Genomic DNA, 18,467 nt, shown 5'->3' with positions numbered 1-18,467 from the left:
CCTGCACTGGTCGAATGCCCTTTAACATTTCATTTATTTTCCCTGTTGCTGTTTATTCTCTTCTTGGATGATGACTATTGAAATCTCCAACATATATTGCTGGATGATTCTGGGTGAGGAGCACTTCATTTGGCCAAGCCACAGATGGTGGTTTATACACATTTACCACTTTGGTGCCCGATATGTCAACAGTTACCACTGTAAATAATGAATATCATTATAAATACATCTAAGGGAATCAAGTATTATGAAGATAGGAACATGAAAAGGAATGCATAATAAGATGAACACCAATGCAGGTCAGTGGAGGAAGAAGGAGCAGTGGAAAAAAGAAGATAAAGACAAACATGAAAACAGAAAAAGACAACGATAATCTCCACACCTTCATGCACCGTCATCTTCGAAAGGCCTTCTCCTCATCAATCTTTGTTCTTCCACATCCATCTCTTCTCAGCTCCTGATGAGTTCTGAGGAAATCATTAATCTGTTAATGATGTTCACTTCCTTTTAATTGATAATTTTCTAAGTTAAGGATTTTCTAAATTTGGAGCCATTATCCTTAGTATAAACTTCAGCTCCAGAACTGGTCTAGTGAGGCAGTGATGAGGTATTCCATACTTTAGTACTAACTTCTTTAAAAAAAATTATTTTGAAGTTTGTACTTAAAAGTTTATATATTATTGCAAAATATACTAGTTGTGTATTTTAAAACCTTTAAAACTTTATGAACACATAGATTTAGAATGTCTTTATTCTTTAGGAGATATTATACTGTATAAATAAACTACTACTGATCTGCATTTAGGGCTGTCGCCCAGTTGTCAAATTCCCTACCAGTTATTTAGTCCAGGAATGCTCAATGTACAGCCGCTGCCCACAAAGAATGGAAGGGTCAAGAAAGGTGATGAAAATTGGTAGAGAGGTGGGGAAACCCAAAGACAGGGGAAGAATGGCATGAACTGGTTCAGGGATACGATCCCAGTCTCTCAACTCATGACTCCCTGAGGACAGCTGGGTGTGTTGATGTACTTGTGTGTTAGTGGGTTGAGGAGGTGAAAGCAGGAATATTATGACTTGCCATTCAATAAGAAATCTTGCAATCTACCGTCTGCAAATTAACTTGAGCACCCCTTATCTAGTCTTTTCTTAAATTTTTTAAAAGAAGTTGGAATTCTGTTGAACATTTCCCTTGGTAAATTATTCCAATCCCTAATTTCTCTTCCTGTAAATGACTATTTGCCTCAATTTGTCCTTTCAAATTCCAGTTTTATCTTCCTACTTTCAAAAACCCCATTCAAGCTTATTTGTCTACTAATGTCATTCCATGCCATCTCTCCACTGGCTTGAAACATACTGCTTAATTGAGCAACTTGTCTCCTTTTTCCCAAGTCTTTCCACTCCAAAGTTTGCAAGATGTTTGTAACACTGCTGTTTTGTCAGAAGACACCCTGAACAAATTGTGCTGCTTTCACCTGGATCATTTCCAGTTCTCAAATCAAGTAATCCTTATAAGGGTCCCATACACTGGAACCATACTCTAATTGGGGTCTTACCAATGACTTATATGCCCTCTTCTTTATATTCTTTCTACATCCCCTAAAACACCCCCATAACCATATGAAGAGATTTATAACTTTTATTTACAACCTTGTTAATGTAATTACCCCAGTAAAGATCTTTACTTATGTTAACAGCTAGGTACAGTGATCTTCATGGGATACTGTACTTTCATTTCATTAACACAGTAATTAAAAGAGAGCAGACTTTTCCTCTTGGTGAAACTTACAACCTGACCTTCTTTAACTCCATTTACGCTGTCCATCTCACAACATTGTTGAGGTAGTTCTGCAGTCACTTACAATTCTGTAACTTATTACTAGAGCGCGGATTTCCATGCACTATCAAATCTCAAAATATGCATGCACTATCATATGGCAAAACATGAACAATAAACTGGAAAATATGCACTATCGAAACATTGTACAAAAATTACCGTAATTTCTCCAAATTGTGTTGATTTAAGCTCATCCATTTATCTGTCAGCATATTCTTCAACACAGAAAATGATCTTTGTACATGACAAAAAGTGACAGATGCATACTTAAATGAAGACATTTGGGACAGAGTGAGGTCAAATTGTACGTCTCTTGCATTTTCACCCAATATGTCTTTTATAAGCTTGACGAATTCAAAATCAGGATTTGAACGAATTAATTTGTTCAACCTATCTCTAGCTGCTGCAGCTACTTCTCCATGCAATGATTGCAGGCACATTTAAATGTCCTCAATAACTGGTAACGATTGCCTGCTGCGATAACAAAGACGTATGACGAGTGAGAGTTTTATGTAGGAAATTCCAGGATAACAACGGAAGAGGGTTCAATGCAAAACCAGGGTTTGTAAGCTGCTATTTCAGTAACGCGGCATCACAGAAGTGTGATACAAGTTTTGTCTTGTTCGTCTAACATAGACGAAAAATGAGCCATCAATGAGTAATGAATAATTTACAGTTCAATTTGTAAAACTGGGACAGCTTATGCCTAAGAATTGGAGACTGACGTGGGGCCTTCCGACTTACGTCATTGTTTACTCATTTAAATCTAAGAATTTCATTTTTTGTCCGTATTGAACTGAGAACGTAAGATAGGTAACTTAAAGGGTCCACCTTTTCAATACAAATATCAATACAAATAAATGTTATAAATTTATTTACAACATATCTTTACTTGGAACTAGTTTCGACACTATTTAGCGTCATCTTCAGCCAAAATGTGAGAAATAGGCATAGACGTATACATGCAGACATGTACATTACACAAAATGTTACATCATTGTGATTAAATAAAAGTAAAAGAGACATAAAATAGTGAATTACAAAGTCAGAAATTGTCAGTCGACAAAATGGTCCATGAAGGGTGAATCAAAATTGTATAAACATGAGTTAGGAGTAAAAAACACAATCACCAAAAAAACATATAAACCACAACAAAACCACGCGGAAGTTCGAGATGAACTTGGCATTGGAGATTCAAATTTTTCAGACAATCTTCGATTGAACGTTGCCTGCCGCGAGTGTAGTACAAAACATAAGTTAGGATTCAACAAACATAATAGTCTCAAAAATGCACATAACGTTTTTAAAAATGTTTGGTTTGAGATGAACTTGGCAGTTAGGGATTCAAATTTGTAGTCACTTATTCACTAAGTGTCAATTCAAAACCAGCTGCGAAGGGTGAAATAAAATTGTACAAGCACGAGTTTGGACTTGATAAATGCAATCTTTTGAAATACATGTAACACATTTGAAACTGTAAGTTCGAGATGAACTTGGCACTTAAAGATTTGTGTTCACTTAGTCATTGAATGTCACTGGTGCGAGTTAGTGATGGGCGATATTTCATGAACTGTGATTTTTTCACTGATATCAAGAAATCACGAGTAACGACTGTTACTTTCTACGCTATCACTGTGATCAGTCGTGATTTCACTTCAAGTGATCATCGTGCGCCCTCTTAACTCCATATACAGAACTAGAATGTTGCTACCTAAACTGTGACTGTGATCGATGTTGTGATCAGTCGTGATATCACGACTTGTGCTGTCGCAATGGTATCCACGCGAAGCGATGCTTTCAAGGAAGGAGCATCGCCATGATCACCAACCGTATGGACATATGCAGATGTCATTTTTTTTAAGGACGTCAACATACCGTCAGTATATATGGTATTTATAGAAATTGAGCATATTTCTTCCAAATATAATAACAACTGAAACACTTGTAATCCTCGGCATCGCTTGCAATATCAGATTTAGGAAATTGTCAGTTGACTCGCAGTGTGGTATTATTTTCAAGTGCGCGTTCAAAAACATCGTGTTACACGGGACTCGCCTAGAATTGTAACAAACATGTATTTCTCCTGTATTTTGAAAAGCCCGAGGGTGTTTCCCTTTCTTACCTCTCATATTGTCACATGAGCTCAGTATTAGGAGGCAAGTTGACCGAAATGGCGTTTTCTAGAAAGAGGAGGAATTGTGACCTGTGGCAGTTCTTTAAAGAAGTGCATGAAAATTTCGCATTATGTAATACGTGCAAACAGAAATTGTCTTATAAAAGAAGTACTTCAAATCTGAATAAATATATGAAATGCAAGCACTCTTCAGTTGCTTTGCCAGAAAGCAGTAGTCAACAATCAGTATGTATCTGATGAGACAGACCTGGGAATTCAGACTCAAAAAAGAAAAAAAAAAAAAAAATTAGACACCTAAAATAGGCCTTTAAAACAAGTAAATAAGGTTTTCGAAAGAGAATATAGTCACTTCAAATATGCTTTAAAAATAGGTTGAAAATAAGCGTTAAAAATGACAATATAGACCTACACAGTAACGTGATCTTTTTTAAAAATGATGTTGCATAAGCTACCCATTCTTAACAGGAATAACTGCAAAATTAAGGCATAATTAAACAGAGGTTTATCACAAACAGCTATGGATTAGGTATACAAAATCTTGATCAGTACTGTACTAAATACTGAACGCAATTACAACACTGTAGGCATCCCATAATGGTGCAAATGTGGAGTATGTGTATTTATTTGTGAGGAACCTTCCTACTATACCTTTCATTCGTAGTTTGTTTTACAGTACATAACAGTAATCTTCTCCAAATTTTCCACAGTCAGGCTGTGTCTTTTGCCTGTTAAAATATTTTTAAAAGCAGAAAAAGTGCACTCTATAGTCACAGATGTTGGAGGAGCTTACCAAATTTACCTACATCTTTCAGTTCAATTTCACTCGGTAGGTCTTCTTTTTCCCCATCCATTACCTGATGTACCTTTTTCTGCACTGAATTACCTGGATTCTTCTGCAATACACTAGTCCACCTGTCTTTCATTTTATTTCCTATTTTACCCCTAGTACTTTGTACATTATTCTCAGCTTCCTTAATTACAAAAATAATTGTTTGAGACTGTTTATTTTATTTTTTTTCTATTTTTGTAATGGTGATTGGAAGAAATGGAAAATTTGCCTGAATATATGCAATGTCTCTCTGAACACTGGAATAATCCTTTAGCAGATCTTTGCCCATACGACACACATGCAGAGTTGTCTGTCAAAGGCATATTGTCCATCACAGATGTTCCATATAATACAGGGCAGCTTCCATTGGGGAACCCTAACGGCAGTGGTGGAAAGGGAATAGAGGGGAATTTCTCTCGGAAATTTTATTCATTTACAGAACACTTTCTTCATTGTTGAAATCAGATTTTTTTACTGCAAGAAACTTGGCCCTAACTATTTCTATTAGTCTATGCAAGGCATGGGTGATGCAAGTAACATGATTATTAAAGAAGGGTAGAAAGTTTTGAGGAGAGGTGGAGTAGCAATCATGTAGGAAACAGCATCAGAGACAAAGAGAAGGACTTTATGATCAACAACACTCCCAGGATACAATGATTGGAGCCCCTTGTTGATGACGTACACAATGCTTTGCTCTACTTTCTGAAGCTGCTTAGAGCAAAGAAGGGGAGCAGTAGATGCCAATTGGATTCCAGTTTTCCTACTATAAGATTAGCAATGTACCTGCCCACAGAGTTCGTGGTTTTGTCCACACACAGCCATATGCAAGACTTGCAAATATCCTCCGTGACTGACAAAATTACCTCTTTGTAACAAATATCTAAAAAGTAAGTAGTTTTTCTTTAATGTAGATGTTGAAGGTATATACTGTTGGTGTATTTCTTTAAACAAATCTCTGAAAACGGACTATGCACATGCAACTAGGGCTCTACACATATCAGCATAGAAAGTACTATGGGTTGTGGGAGGTATACTTTGTGTGAGCAGAGTCTGTCCAGTGTTACTATTCATGGCTGATTTTGCTTTGTGTCTGGCACTATCAGCATGCTGCTGAAGGTGGCATATTTTCACTTGTGAAATCTAAAATACAATAATGTGATGTAAATTACAGACTAAGATAAGGAATAGCTAATGAATAAAATGTGTAATTTCAAATTATTTCATTTGCCCACTATTACTCTAAAGTTAATTAAGAACAAGGACACTCCAGACCTCAAAAGGCCTTGGCTTTCAATAACAGCTGCTGCTCAGCTCTAGGCTTGCAGATATTAGATAGCCGTGTGGTCAGCACACCACATCCCTCAGCTATATTGCCTTCCCTCTGCGACCGCTGTTCACTGTAGCTTCCTAATTGCCCTCACGTAGCTGGGTCAATGCCTTTCCAGACCTTACATCTTTCTAAATTAACTGCCGGTGCTGGTATCTAGGGAAAGGTGCAGTGGTATCCTTAACCTTGCATTTAGGTGGCTGAGAATAGTTATTCATCATTATATTTTTCACTTGTGCCAGATAAATGTGTAGAATTTCCTTTCCTAGCACATACCAAATAATTGGTTACGGAATAAAACACGACTGTTGCCAATATTGATCCTATTTTTTTCTTGACATATTGGTTGAAGTTCAGCATGTCCACAAGAAGCAAATGTAAATAATAAAATATGTTCGTACGCACAGAAGTAAATTGGCAACTGTCGTGTCTGTAATGCAACCAAAATGTAGGCTGTTTATTAATTAATACAAAACATTAGGTGGCTGATTTTCTTATAAATGTTTACACAGAGATGGCCTAGTCACAATAACAAGGCATTCTCTTGATCACAAGCTACAAATAACAAGCAGCACGGACGATGCAGTGATTGTGATCACGTCACGACAAAAAATCACTGATATCAGAAAATCACAATATCAAATCACGCTGTGACTCACAAATCACGGTATCGCTCATCACTAGTGCGAGTGTAGTTCAGGTACGAGTTAGGACTTAACAGAATCAATCTTCTCAAAGTTGCACATGACATTTGAACCCTTGGTTCGAGATGAACTTGGCAAGTTGAGCCTCACTGGAATGACCAGAGCCTCAACGCCAGCTGTCTCATTAGATCCCCTCCTCTCCTGATGTCCGTTATCTTCCCTGACAACTGCAGGACCTACTTCCCCCCTCCTTTTTCTCCCTCTGAGGACCTTGTTCCATCTCTCTCTCTCTCTCTCTCTCTTCCTATCCTCTACTGTGTGTTTCCTTTTCTACCTTTCCCTTTCCTCTTACCTCCTTCCATCTCCTGTATTCTCTCCTTGACTAGATCTATTTGTCATCAATTTCATTCCTCTTAAAACATTAGTCCACTCCCTGTTCTTCCCAACCCTCTTTTACTTATTGTACCCTGTACATTGAAGGAGACCTCTCTTCACTCAAGCCTATAAAAGCTGTCCATAATGAAATAGCTCAGCATTGTATTTTATTTCTGTTGTACACAGGTTTCTGTTAAGTTGTCCTCGGATACTCCCGGCACTAAAAGCCATAAGCCATTTCATTTTTCTGTTAAGTAGAGGCAGAAGTAATTCATACTGAATGCTGTGAGATATTCTCCTATTGTAGTGATGAATCATACACCTGTGGTATACTATTACAGTATATATTACTATTCTTAAAAGAAGGATAAAATACCAATACCGTGAATTAGCTTTTCATTGTATTACACCTTCATTAATGAGTTACAATTGCTGCAGTTAACTCAAAAATGCTCAAGAATTGATTATTGAATTAGAGATGGGTTGTGACAAGGATTTCTTGTCACTACTCCGAACTGCTCTGCTCCAGGATAGGTATTATGACAAGAATCTGTGATTTTGTCACAGTTGTGATTTTACTTAACTTCGTTCTGTGCCTGTAACATCTAGTTTTATAGGATCTATCTCAGTTGACTAATGTGGATAAAACTAAGAGAAGACTGTAATACATTAAATAAATCTGTAAATTAGCATATGTTCACAGGTTAGATTTTAAAAGCTTGAACATATTTATCAATAGGCTGTACATAATATAAATTACACATGAATAGGTTGTAGGCTACATTGGAATACAAATATCTGAATTTTATGCAGAATGATTAGATGTTCCTATTATTTAATTATATTAGTGTATTGTAACCAGCACCCACTCCAGAATTAGTCAACTAGTTTATAGTCATATTTTCATACATGTTTTGATTAACATTAAATTGGAAGGAATCTTACTACAAGGTCTATGTCCATGTGTCTATGTGTCACTAAGCTTCAGATTAACATTCAAAAATAACAGCTGTCAAACCTTTTCTGCACTGAACTGGTTATGACATTCAGTTAAAACATTTCCAGCTTTTGAAAAGATCCACTCACATGGGACTGAAGTTCCTAGAGCACAACATTTTTCTTTCACAATCTCATTCACATATGGGTAATTATACGTATGATCATGCCACCATTTCAGCAGGTCTTCATGTTGATTGATAATGTTGTCTTCTAGGTACCTTTGCATTTCAATAGTAGCTCTTGATGATGTCGTACTCCTTGACTGGTTCGATGCCGTCTTCTTTATAAAAGAGACAGAATTATCCGTCCATGTAAATGGCTCTACACTGTAATCAGAATATCAGCCTATAGCAGCTTCACAAATTGTACTTACAGTTTCTGATGATCCTGCTATTTGTTGGTTTGTTATTTCAGGTTCAGGTTGTGTCTGAAGATCTTTGGATAAATTCATTTGCACTATTGGGTGTTTCCTAACTATATTCCGCTTTAAATTAGAAACCAACGTTTTATAAGAAGTTTGTGTACACATCTCGCATTTTGCCTTACTTGAATTTTCTAATGGAATGAAAAATTCCCAAACAGGGCTCAACTTTCTCCTTCTCTTGTCAGACATGCTGCATCTTCGAGCATACAATTATTGTGCTTGAAGTGCTACACTAATTCATGATTATCAAGTGGACTGTGGAACTACAACAGTGAATCTCAGAAATCACAGCAATCACAGTATTAAAATATTTGGAGATGATGACGCATGCGCCAGCAGCAGTTCCACATAGTCTGGCTCCATACAGACTGGAACTGGAAAAGCACCAAGAGGTAGTGTTGCGACTACAGCGATGCTAGTCCCGATAGATGATCGACTCTTGGAGTGCGCACGCATGTAGCACTCGTCACAGGGTCGGTCTTCGGAGTGGTGAATTCGTGAGCTCCGTCACACGTGTACACAGCTCCAACCAAATCACAGTGATAAAATCAAAGGTTGTGAAATCACAACCCATCCCTATATTGAATTGTGATTTTACTGACACAGATAATGATAGATATAGGCTTTCTTAGCCAGCTGTCCAATCTGTAGAAGGTTTTTTGAGTTGTTTGGCTGTGTACATTTTTTAAATGTTTGTTGACGTGTCCCCAACAGATATGGCTGGTATATTCAGAATGAATGGTGTCTGATAGATAGCCATACACAGGTTGGTAGTGGAATTTTCCTGAAAACTTCCACTTTTCCACAACTCAGTATTGGGAAGCCCCTGAACAAGCAGCATTTTATGCTCTAAAGGGTTTCTTGCAGAAAAAGCTGGATCATGTACTCTGTTAAAATCTGTTCTGTTGCACAGAAATACAGCATTTCCATTAGCACACTACTGTAATAAAATTGATAGAAAGTTTGTATTTTAGCATAAATTATGCAGATTCATGGTGTAGGTAATTTTTTCTATAACTTTTGAGGTAATAATAAATCATATGGCCTCAGCTGCTGTATGTAGGTATTTTCATTTGACACCATTTAGGCTTCAGAGGCAACAGAGCAACAATAGATCTAATAGACCAAGACAATTAATGGAAAAGATCTGATAGTAGTGTTCCTAGATATAGAAAAAGCCTATGATAGTGTTCCAGTGAGCAAAATATGGGAATGCCTGCATAAACTAGGGGCTCCAGGTTCTCTAATTTGTAAGATTCAATTGCTATATGAAAACTGTGAAACTAGTGTACGAATAGGGAATGGTAGATCTGAATGGTTCCAAACAAAGAGAGGTGAACAACAAGGCAGTGCACTATCTCCACTACTTTTCCTTGCACTCATGGATGTAATCATTAAGGAAATTAAAGCTGCAGAACCTGGAGATTTGAATGCATTAGTATTTGCAGATGATGCGGCCATGAGTATGAAATACAAACTCATTACTCTGGGGACTAACTAATTCAAAATATTTATTTAAACAGTGGAATGGAAATTCCTTAATGCCTTTGCTGTCACATGTTTATTTTGGTCAGCCCCATATAAACTCACATTGGTACAAGGTTATTGATTATCTAAATCTTAACCAACTGCCACAGTAAGCTGCAAGCAAATGAACAAGTCCACATTGTATCTTTGGCTTTATGATCTTTGCATGACATCTTGCAAGACCTGGGGCTCCAGTGTTGCCAGACTCTCGATGTGACATGTATCGATTACTAGATTGTAATGATTACTAGAATGTAATGGTTACAATTCTATTTCAAGGCCTAAATTCTGAGTAAAAATTCATTTTTGTGCAGAGTTACGATTACAAGTAAAAATTACAAAAAAGGTATTTGTATTTTAGCATAAATTATGCAGATTCATGGTGTAGGTAACTTTTTCTATAACTTTTGATTGCCTTTAGTTAATTATTTCAATTCAGATTATTTAGCATGTGCAGCTGAATGGAAAGCAAGCTAGCATATTGAGTCCAGTATCACAGATCTATCCTGGACAAGTTTGATGGAATCTTGAAAATAGGAAATCCCATAGCTTGCCATGTTGTTCATTTCTGTTTGTGAAATGACTCTGGTCTACATGTTAGGTTCCACCTGGTATCAGGGCTGTGTTGCTGTGTTTAATCCATTCTCGTAAAGTTCTTAGTTTCACTATTAGGAACAAAATTGTGCTATCTTGTTAGGAGAGCAAAACATCTGACTTGATGAACATGTAATCTAGGTGGCATGAAATGAAGAGACTTGGAATAGCAGCTGAGGCTACATGATATTATCAAATACTGTCACTCACATATTCAGTTTGGGATGAAGGTTACTTGGAAATGATATTGTTAAGTTTAGAGAATAAGAAAATTTTTGCTAAATGTGAACATTCTTTTCTTATTTATTTTTTAATAGAAATGAGAATGAATCAGTTTGTGTTTCTGTTCTTTATAAAGTGGTTCCATTCTAATAGTTTAGTTTGCCTTTGGCCTCTATTCCCATAAATGAATTATTCAATTAAGTTACTTGTTTCAATATCCTTTTAAGTTCATTTCTTTTAAACAATGATGCTCTGAAACCAAGCAGCTAAATATTCATTTTATGGCATACATTTTCAAAGTTATGCAATATGGCGACATTGTCTTAAAGTAAAACGGCACTTACAGAGACATGCTACTTACTAAGCACTGAATGACTGTTTTTATCTTAATTTTTTCTGTGAATTTCTTTTTGTATGTACTCAAATGGTCAAGTTTGAGATCATTAATTTTCTGTTCTTAGTCACTGTTAATGTTCGCAGCCGTGTTCTTGATTTGTATCAAAGGTGCCATTGATGCAGGAGGTGTGTCTGAGGTCTGGAGGATAGCCAACGAACATGGCCGCATTGAATTTGACAGGTAAGTTTCACACCACCATGTGCGGTACACTAAACGATCATTAGATCAGGAAAACCTTTCTAATAACGAGTCAGTCCAACATTTTGGGCAATCACAACTTGCAGACATTGGAGAGATTCCGCAAGGTGGCATCTTGACTCCTGCCCACTGCAACAGCTCTGTCAGTTCAAGCACATTTTGCAGAGAAGTATGTACATATATCACAGTCTATTCAAGTATGTTCCAAACAGTTCCATAGAGTTACAGTCCAGTGAGCTTTGGGGGCCACAGCAGTGTAGAGAATTTATTTTCATGTTCTTCTAATCATTCTTACAATCTGAACCCAATTACTTGCTGCAATGTACTATCAAAACATGGTGTGGTCTGGAAAAAATGTCGTATGATGACCAACATTCCTAAGATACATCAGATAGAAACAACATGGTGCTACCACCACCAGCTTGCTGAATCCCAGGGATGCAACTAGAGGCTGCAGCTTCATGTTGTTAGCTCCAGATACTGACTCAACCAACTACATAGCTCAGCAGGAAACTGACTCGTTGCTCCAGAGTACCTTCTTCCACATGTCCAAGGTGCACTGATGTCTTTCCTTGGCTCAGGTGAGGATGACGTGGGTTAAGTAAGGCACTTCTAGAGGTCAATGGCTATCAAATCCCTTCGATGCAAAGTACAATGCATAGTCATTGTGGAAATTTTGTAATGTTTTAGTGCATCACATTTCCTATTGTAGTATGTCAGTGCTGAGAAACCACACAAGGCTGGTTTCTGTGTGAACTTCTGTTGGATGCCCGTGCATGACTTCTCTCGTGATACTGTGGTACAGGAACTGTTAATGAATATGGTTGTTTAACACCTCTAGCGTGTGGTGCAATGATGCGCCACTGGTCTGCTATGGTCACAGCATGTACAGCACAGGGAATGAGTTCGCTATAACTCCAGTGAAGATAGTGACGCTGATAATGTTATTCATGATAATACGCCAAGAAATGTAAATGCATGGGGTGACTACTACATAAAGTCACATTAGATTACTGACATTTGAAACGATTGCTATGTGGATTTTGTAATAATTATTTGCTTTATCGTAGGATGGCAGGAAGAAACAACTTTCGGCTACACTGTTTATTATTGTCAAGAGATGTTGCATATATTCGGAGTCGTTTATTTTTAAAAGCTCTGCATACATGTTTCAAGTTTGTTTGTAAACATGGCAGGTCCTGGTGGAGTTGTTGGTGTCGCAGAAATACCTAATTTACTCATTATTAATGGTGGGGAAAGTAATTCAGAATGTGAGTAATACAGAGGATGAGTTTGCTATAACTCCAGTGAAGATAGTGACAAAGATAGTGACAAAGATAATGTTATTCTTGATAATACACCGAGAAATGCAGGTGACTATTACATAAAGTCACAGTACTGACGTGCAGCTGTCCAGGGACCATTTGGAAATTATAGTGAAATTCATATGACACCACACTCAGCATTGGGAGTTGGCTAGAAATAAAGCACCGGGCGAGTTGGCCGTGCGGTTAGAAGGGCGCGTCTGTGAGCTTGCATCTGAGAGATAGCGGGTTCGAATCCCACTGTCAACAGCCCTGAAGGTAGTTTTCCGTGGTTTCCCATTTTCACACCAGGCAAATGCTGGGGCTGTACGTTAATTAAGGCCACGGCCACTTCCTTCCAACTCCTAGGCCTTTCCTATCCCATCATCGCCATAAGACCTATCTCTGTCGGTGCGACGTAAAGCTGCTAGCAAAAAAAATATAAATAAAGCATGCTGTGGGTGCAGCCTGGACTTTAACAACGTCACGCTTGAGAGGTTAAAGATCCTGGCACTAGACCTAGCCTTAGTTATACCCCTGGTATCGCTCAAATCACACTTTTTACCTTTGTCTGCTTGATGTTGTCTTTTGCTCTACAGAGGAGTGATTAGTGTGCTGTCTGTGAGCTGCTCCATCTTCCCACATTGACCTACAAGGGCTGTAAATAAAGTAGTGGTAACGTAGTCCAGACACTCGCAGGAGATTGGGCATGCGCAAATAGGAGATGGGAGCGATCAGGTGGTGCTGTTGTTGATGTGTAGTGTGTATTTGATTGGGAGTGTTGTTGCTGTGTGGCATTGATGTGAAGAGCATCGATTTCACCACTCTAAAGCATGTTTTCAAAAGGCAATCAGTATTTGCAGAATAAAATCGAGGTTGCCTGTGGCAAAAAAACACATCAGAATGTTATCGAGGATTACGTGAAGCCTGTGGCGAGAATGCATTGCTGTATAGGATAGTTGCAAGATGGGTCAAGGTGCTTCGTGCAGGACAGAATGAGACTGCAGATTTGCATCGCACAGGTCAGCCGTCCATTCGTCAGTCGAGTCCTTGTGACTTAGATCTGTTTCCGAAGTCGAAGAAACCCCTCCGAGGCCGTCAATTACCTGATGTGGCATCTGTACTTTGTACAGTAGGGTGCTCCGTTGCTGTCATCAACAGAGAACCTTGCCAGCTGTCTCCAATGGCTTTGCGACATTTGTCAAAAGATAATAGATTTTGCAGGTGACTACATTGAAGGAATGTAATGCAGTTGTACTTGTTGGTTCATTAAATACAAAGGGCACTAGGAAAGTTTTGCAATACGCAAAAACGGTTGGCTGGACACCCCTGTTATGGTGAGGGATGAAAAGAGGGGTGAAAACTGGTCTAGAAGACAGCAACACGCGACCTTCACACCAGTTGTTACCAAGCAGTGGGACTGTAAGCAAGTTAAGATGTCAGTCTAAAGGTGATATCGCGCAGTTATCCGCTACACTTTTGCTCGTGGATTAACTGTTGACCAGTGCCTGGAGGAAATGACTCCTGTGCTGGGGAAAGACTGTCCATATCGGACAACAATTTTCCGCTGGTACAAAGAGTTTCAGAGGGGAAATTTTGGGGTTGAAGACGATCCTCGTTCTGGGCGACCGTCTGAATCAGTGACTGAGGAAAACATTGAAGCAGTGACGAAAATGTTGCAGCAAGAGAGGCGGTTGACATATTGGCAGATAGAAGACCCCCTCCACATCCCTGCACCAGCTATTCATTCAATTCTACACGGCCATCTCCATGTTAGTTCCCTTTGGGTGCCCCATTCACTTTCAGAGGAACAAAGGGCACATCAAGTGAAATGGTGCCGAAAAATGCTAAAACAGTTTGAAAATGGAACTTAGCATAACATCAATAACATTGTTGCAGGTGATGAAACTTGGCTTTATTATTATGATGTCCTAACAAAATCCCAGAACAAGGTGTGGCTGTTTGAAGATGAGGGTACTTCTGTGACTGTGCAAAAGTCAAAGTCAGTGAAGAAAAGGATGATTGTAGTATTCTTCACTAAACAGAGCATCCTGACTTGGGTTGTGCTAGAAACACAAAGGACAGTTACTGCGAAGTGGTACAGTGAGACTTGTCTGCCTCAGGTCATCCAGGCTCTCAAGGAGCTCCGTCCAAGGTCATGGCTCAGCACTTGGCTCTTGCATCACGACAATGCTCCAGCACATCATCCTAATGTAACAATGGATTTTCTTGCCAGATCAGGGTTGACTGTGCTTGATCACCCTCCATACAGTTCTGATTTTGCTCCATGTGACTTCGCACTCCTCCCAGAAGTGAGGACGTTTTGCATTCGATGAGGAGCTTCTGGCAGCATGGGATCAAGAGTGTGAAAATGTAACCAAAGAAAAGTGGCTGAGTTGGTTCAGTGACTGGTTTCAACATATGGAGAAGTGTATTGAGTGTGGTGGAACTTATTCTGAAGAAGTCTAAAGCGTTCTCTCACATTGAAAAACTTTCCTAGTGCCCTTTGTATTGCATTCTATCAACATTGCCACTACTTTATTTACAACCCTCGTATATTATCCTATCATGTGTTCCTTTTCATGTTCCTGTATTTCTATGTATGACTCAATTTGTCCCTTGTTTGTTCTCTTACTTATATTGACCTGTTCGGATCCTTGTTTTCTTCTGTGTTTGTCCTGTGGGCCCTCCCCATCACATTAACACAGGCATCAGGAGTACCTCTGGCTCAACCTCAAAGACATTACCGACCTACAGTCGTGCAAGTATACTTGCGCATTGCATTTACGTACCCATGGCCAGTAGGCAGTAATGCTCGGTCTTTGAATGTTAAAAGATTAGCGAAAAATGGCAAAATATCGTATATATTCCTTTGTGGCAAACCACATCATGTATGAGTGTTAAGGTATTAGCCCCACTTAAGAACTGTTGGTAAGACTAAGACGTTGAATGCAATTTGAAATTTTCATCACCAAACGGAAATGAAAAATAATTCATGCAGTAAAGGGTTAAATCAGTAGCCTCCTTGGCTCAGGTGGGAGCACACTGGCCTCTCACCGCTGAGTTCCGTGGTTCAAATCCCGGTCACTCCATGTGAGATTTGTGCTGGACAAAGCGGAGGCGGGACAGGTTTTTCTCCGGGTACTCCGGTTTTCCCTGTCATAATTCATTCCAGCAACACTCTCCAGTATCACTTCATTTCATCTGTCATTCATTAATCATTGCCCCAGAGGAGTGCGACAGGCTTTGGCAGCTGGCACAATTCCTATCCTCGCTGCTAGATGGGGCTTCATTAATTCTATTCCTGACCCGGTCGAATGACTGGAAACAGGCTGTGGATTTTCAAAGGGTTAAATCAATAGTTAACTTTTCCTTTAAACCTAGTGACTCCACAAACCTTATAATCTCCCTTATTCTGAAAAACAGAACATTGATCTTACCGTTTGTATATAAAGGGCCCATTGTACATGGAATTTTTTTTTTATAAAACCTTATTATTTTGTACATATGGTAATCCTAGGTTGAGAAGAAATGGATAAAGATGAATTGGAATTTTCATACCACCCAGAACACTTTCCATTGAGCTCCTGTGGACAGGGCTGATAACCTAGATGTTAAGTCTCTTAAAATAGTGATCATCATCATCATCCTCTGTTGACAAGGTTTTCCATTAGCAGGTAATATTGCACATGCGAACGAGATGTTGTGTGGTCCTTTCAACAATGTCAACAACCAAGTGTGTTTCCCAACTTCGAAGTGGGATGGGTTCCTTGCCAACATATAATGTCATCATTAAAATGTTTTGTGTCCTTAACCTCCTCTCTTTTAAAAGGTATAACATCAAACAGTGCGCTGAAAAGTTCAATGTTTCCTGTACAGAATTTTTGGAAAGCTTTTAGTAAAAGTTGAAACAGGGTCATTGTAAATGATTTCCATAAATTACTTCAGTTTTTGATCCGTGATGTATATTATACTTTCAGATTTGAGGCTGATCCTACAGTCCGTCACACATGGTGGAGTCTAATAATAGGAGGAGGCTTTACCTACCTGTCATTGTATGCTGTGAATCAAGCTCAAGTCCAACGTCTGCTGACTCTCCGGTACTTGAAACTTGCACTTTATGGGATTCTTCTTCTTCTTCTTCTTCTTCTTAATAATAAAGCTGTGGATTATGTAATGAAATACGACGCCTGCTACTTTAGCGTACAGGTTTATTGAATTCAAAAAGGAACAAGTTTAATACAATGAATCCATCTGAACAAGTCAAGTGACCAGCATGAACTGAACAAAAGATGGCTGCTCACAACCAAACAGAAAACACCAAAGAGTACTAGGTGGTGGTACTATAGGGAAGGTCATTTTGAATCATATTTAACACCCCTTCTCAAAGTTCACTTATTGAAACCGAGGTTGCTCAAACTCTTCCAAACTGGGCAATTCTTTTGTAAGCACCTCCGCTGGCATCTCTTCTGTTGCAAGATACTTCAGGCTGATTTCCTCTGCAGACAGAGCTTCCCTCACAAAATGATGATGCTCATGAATATGCTTTGCGGATGAGTGTGCTCTTTGATTGTCAATGTGCAGATTGACAGCTGGCAGTAGACTTTTATTAACTCTTTCCTGTCTAACTGCGAGCGAGCGGCCGAAATTACGTTCAGGCCGCACTGCGGGCATAGCCCGTAGTAAGGTTAGACAATTCACTAAAAATTAACGAACTATGTATGTATTCTGGTGGTTACATCGTGTTTCTTCATGTATTAGTTACGAGAGTATTTAAGCAGATGGCAGTAATATATGTCTAAGTCAGAGAATTTACGATATTTTTGATTAACATGCATGAGTAGATGTCGTCACTCAGTGAGCTCTAAAACATGGCAACTCGCGGCAAACATGCGGTTGATGAAAGTGATATTTTCGATATTTCATGATATATTATAAGTTTATGCTAAAATGAACATATTATTGATGTATGAATTCAAAACAACTTTCTTACAATTCATTATGATTGGAGTTCGTTTTACGGCCTAGCGCATGTTCCCGCGTATTTCAAATTTGCGTGAATACGTAAGATTGTCTACATATTAGTAAGGTTGTCTGTTTAGAAGACTGTATTTTCCCTTTCTCAGAAGTCTTTTGTGGTAAATGGAACAATATTTTTACATTTGAGAAACTTTTGACAAAATTTATGGATTGAAATAAAATTTCATGAGAGCTCCCATTTTCATTATTGTAATTCTTCTTCTTCTCCTTCTTCTTCTTCTTTTTATTATTATTGAATTTTTATATCGTACTCATTATTCCTGTTGTTTTGTAATTGTAATGCACATTTTATGTTAGGAAAACAGGGTAAATATAACAGTATTTCAGAAAACTGTACTTGCTTAGTTATCCGTCAGACATTTTTTTCATTCACGAAAAAGGTATAATATTTAAACAATTTTAAAATCTCAAGTTATAGTTGACACAATACAAACTGCATTTTTCAAAACTAGATGCTCAAACAAGCACAAAGAAAAAAGAATTGTGCAAATATCTCCTACAGGTACAGAGATATAATGTTTTAAATATCCTTAAAAATGCCCAGTCCAGAAAGTTTGTTAGAGATATTAAGGCCCAGACTGGAATGGGTTAATCTCCTTGGACAGTCGTCACAAGTGTA

The 18,467-nt window shown here is 38.4% G+C and overlaps 1 protein-coding gene across 1 annotated transcript in view; it reads left to right on the top strand.

Moving 5' to 3' along the window:
- The window catches only part of LOC136875641 (putative sodium-dependent multivitamin transporter), a 207,775-nt gene that overhangs the window by 147,482 nt on the left and 41,826 nt on the right, over positions 1-18,467 (top strand). Inside the window, exons 5-6 of the mRNA XM_067149183.2 lie at positions 11,371-11,486; positions 16,789-16,908. Coding sequence (XP_067005284.1) covers positions 11,371-11,486; positions 16,789-16,908 — 236 coding nt within the window. The remainder of the gene's footprint in view (positions 1-11,370; positions 11,487-16,788; positions 16,909-18,467) is intronic.

This window comes from Anabrus simplex, chromosome 6, assembly GCF_040414725.1.
Source record: "Anabrus simplex isolate iqAnaSimp1 chromosome 6, ASM4041472v1, whole genome shotgun sequence".
NCBI classification, from domain to species: domain Eukaryota; kingdom Metazoa; phylum Arthropoda; class Insecta; order Orthoptera; family Tettigoniidae; genus Anabrus; species Anabrus simplex.
This window is presented reverse-complemented; position numbering and strand designations above follow the sequence as displayed.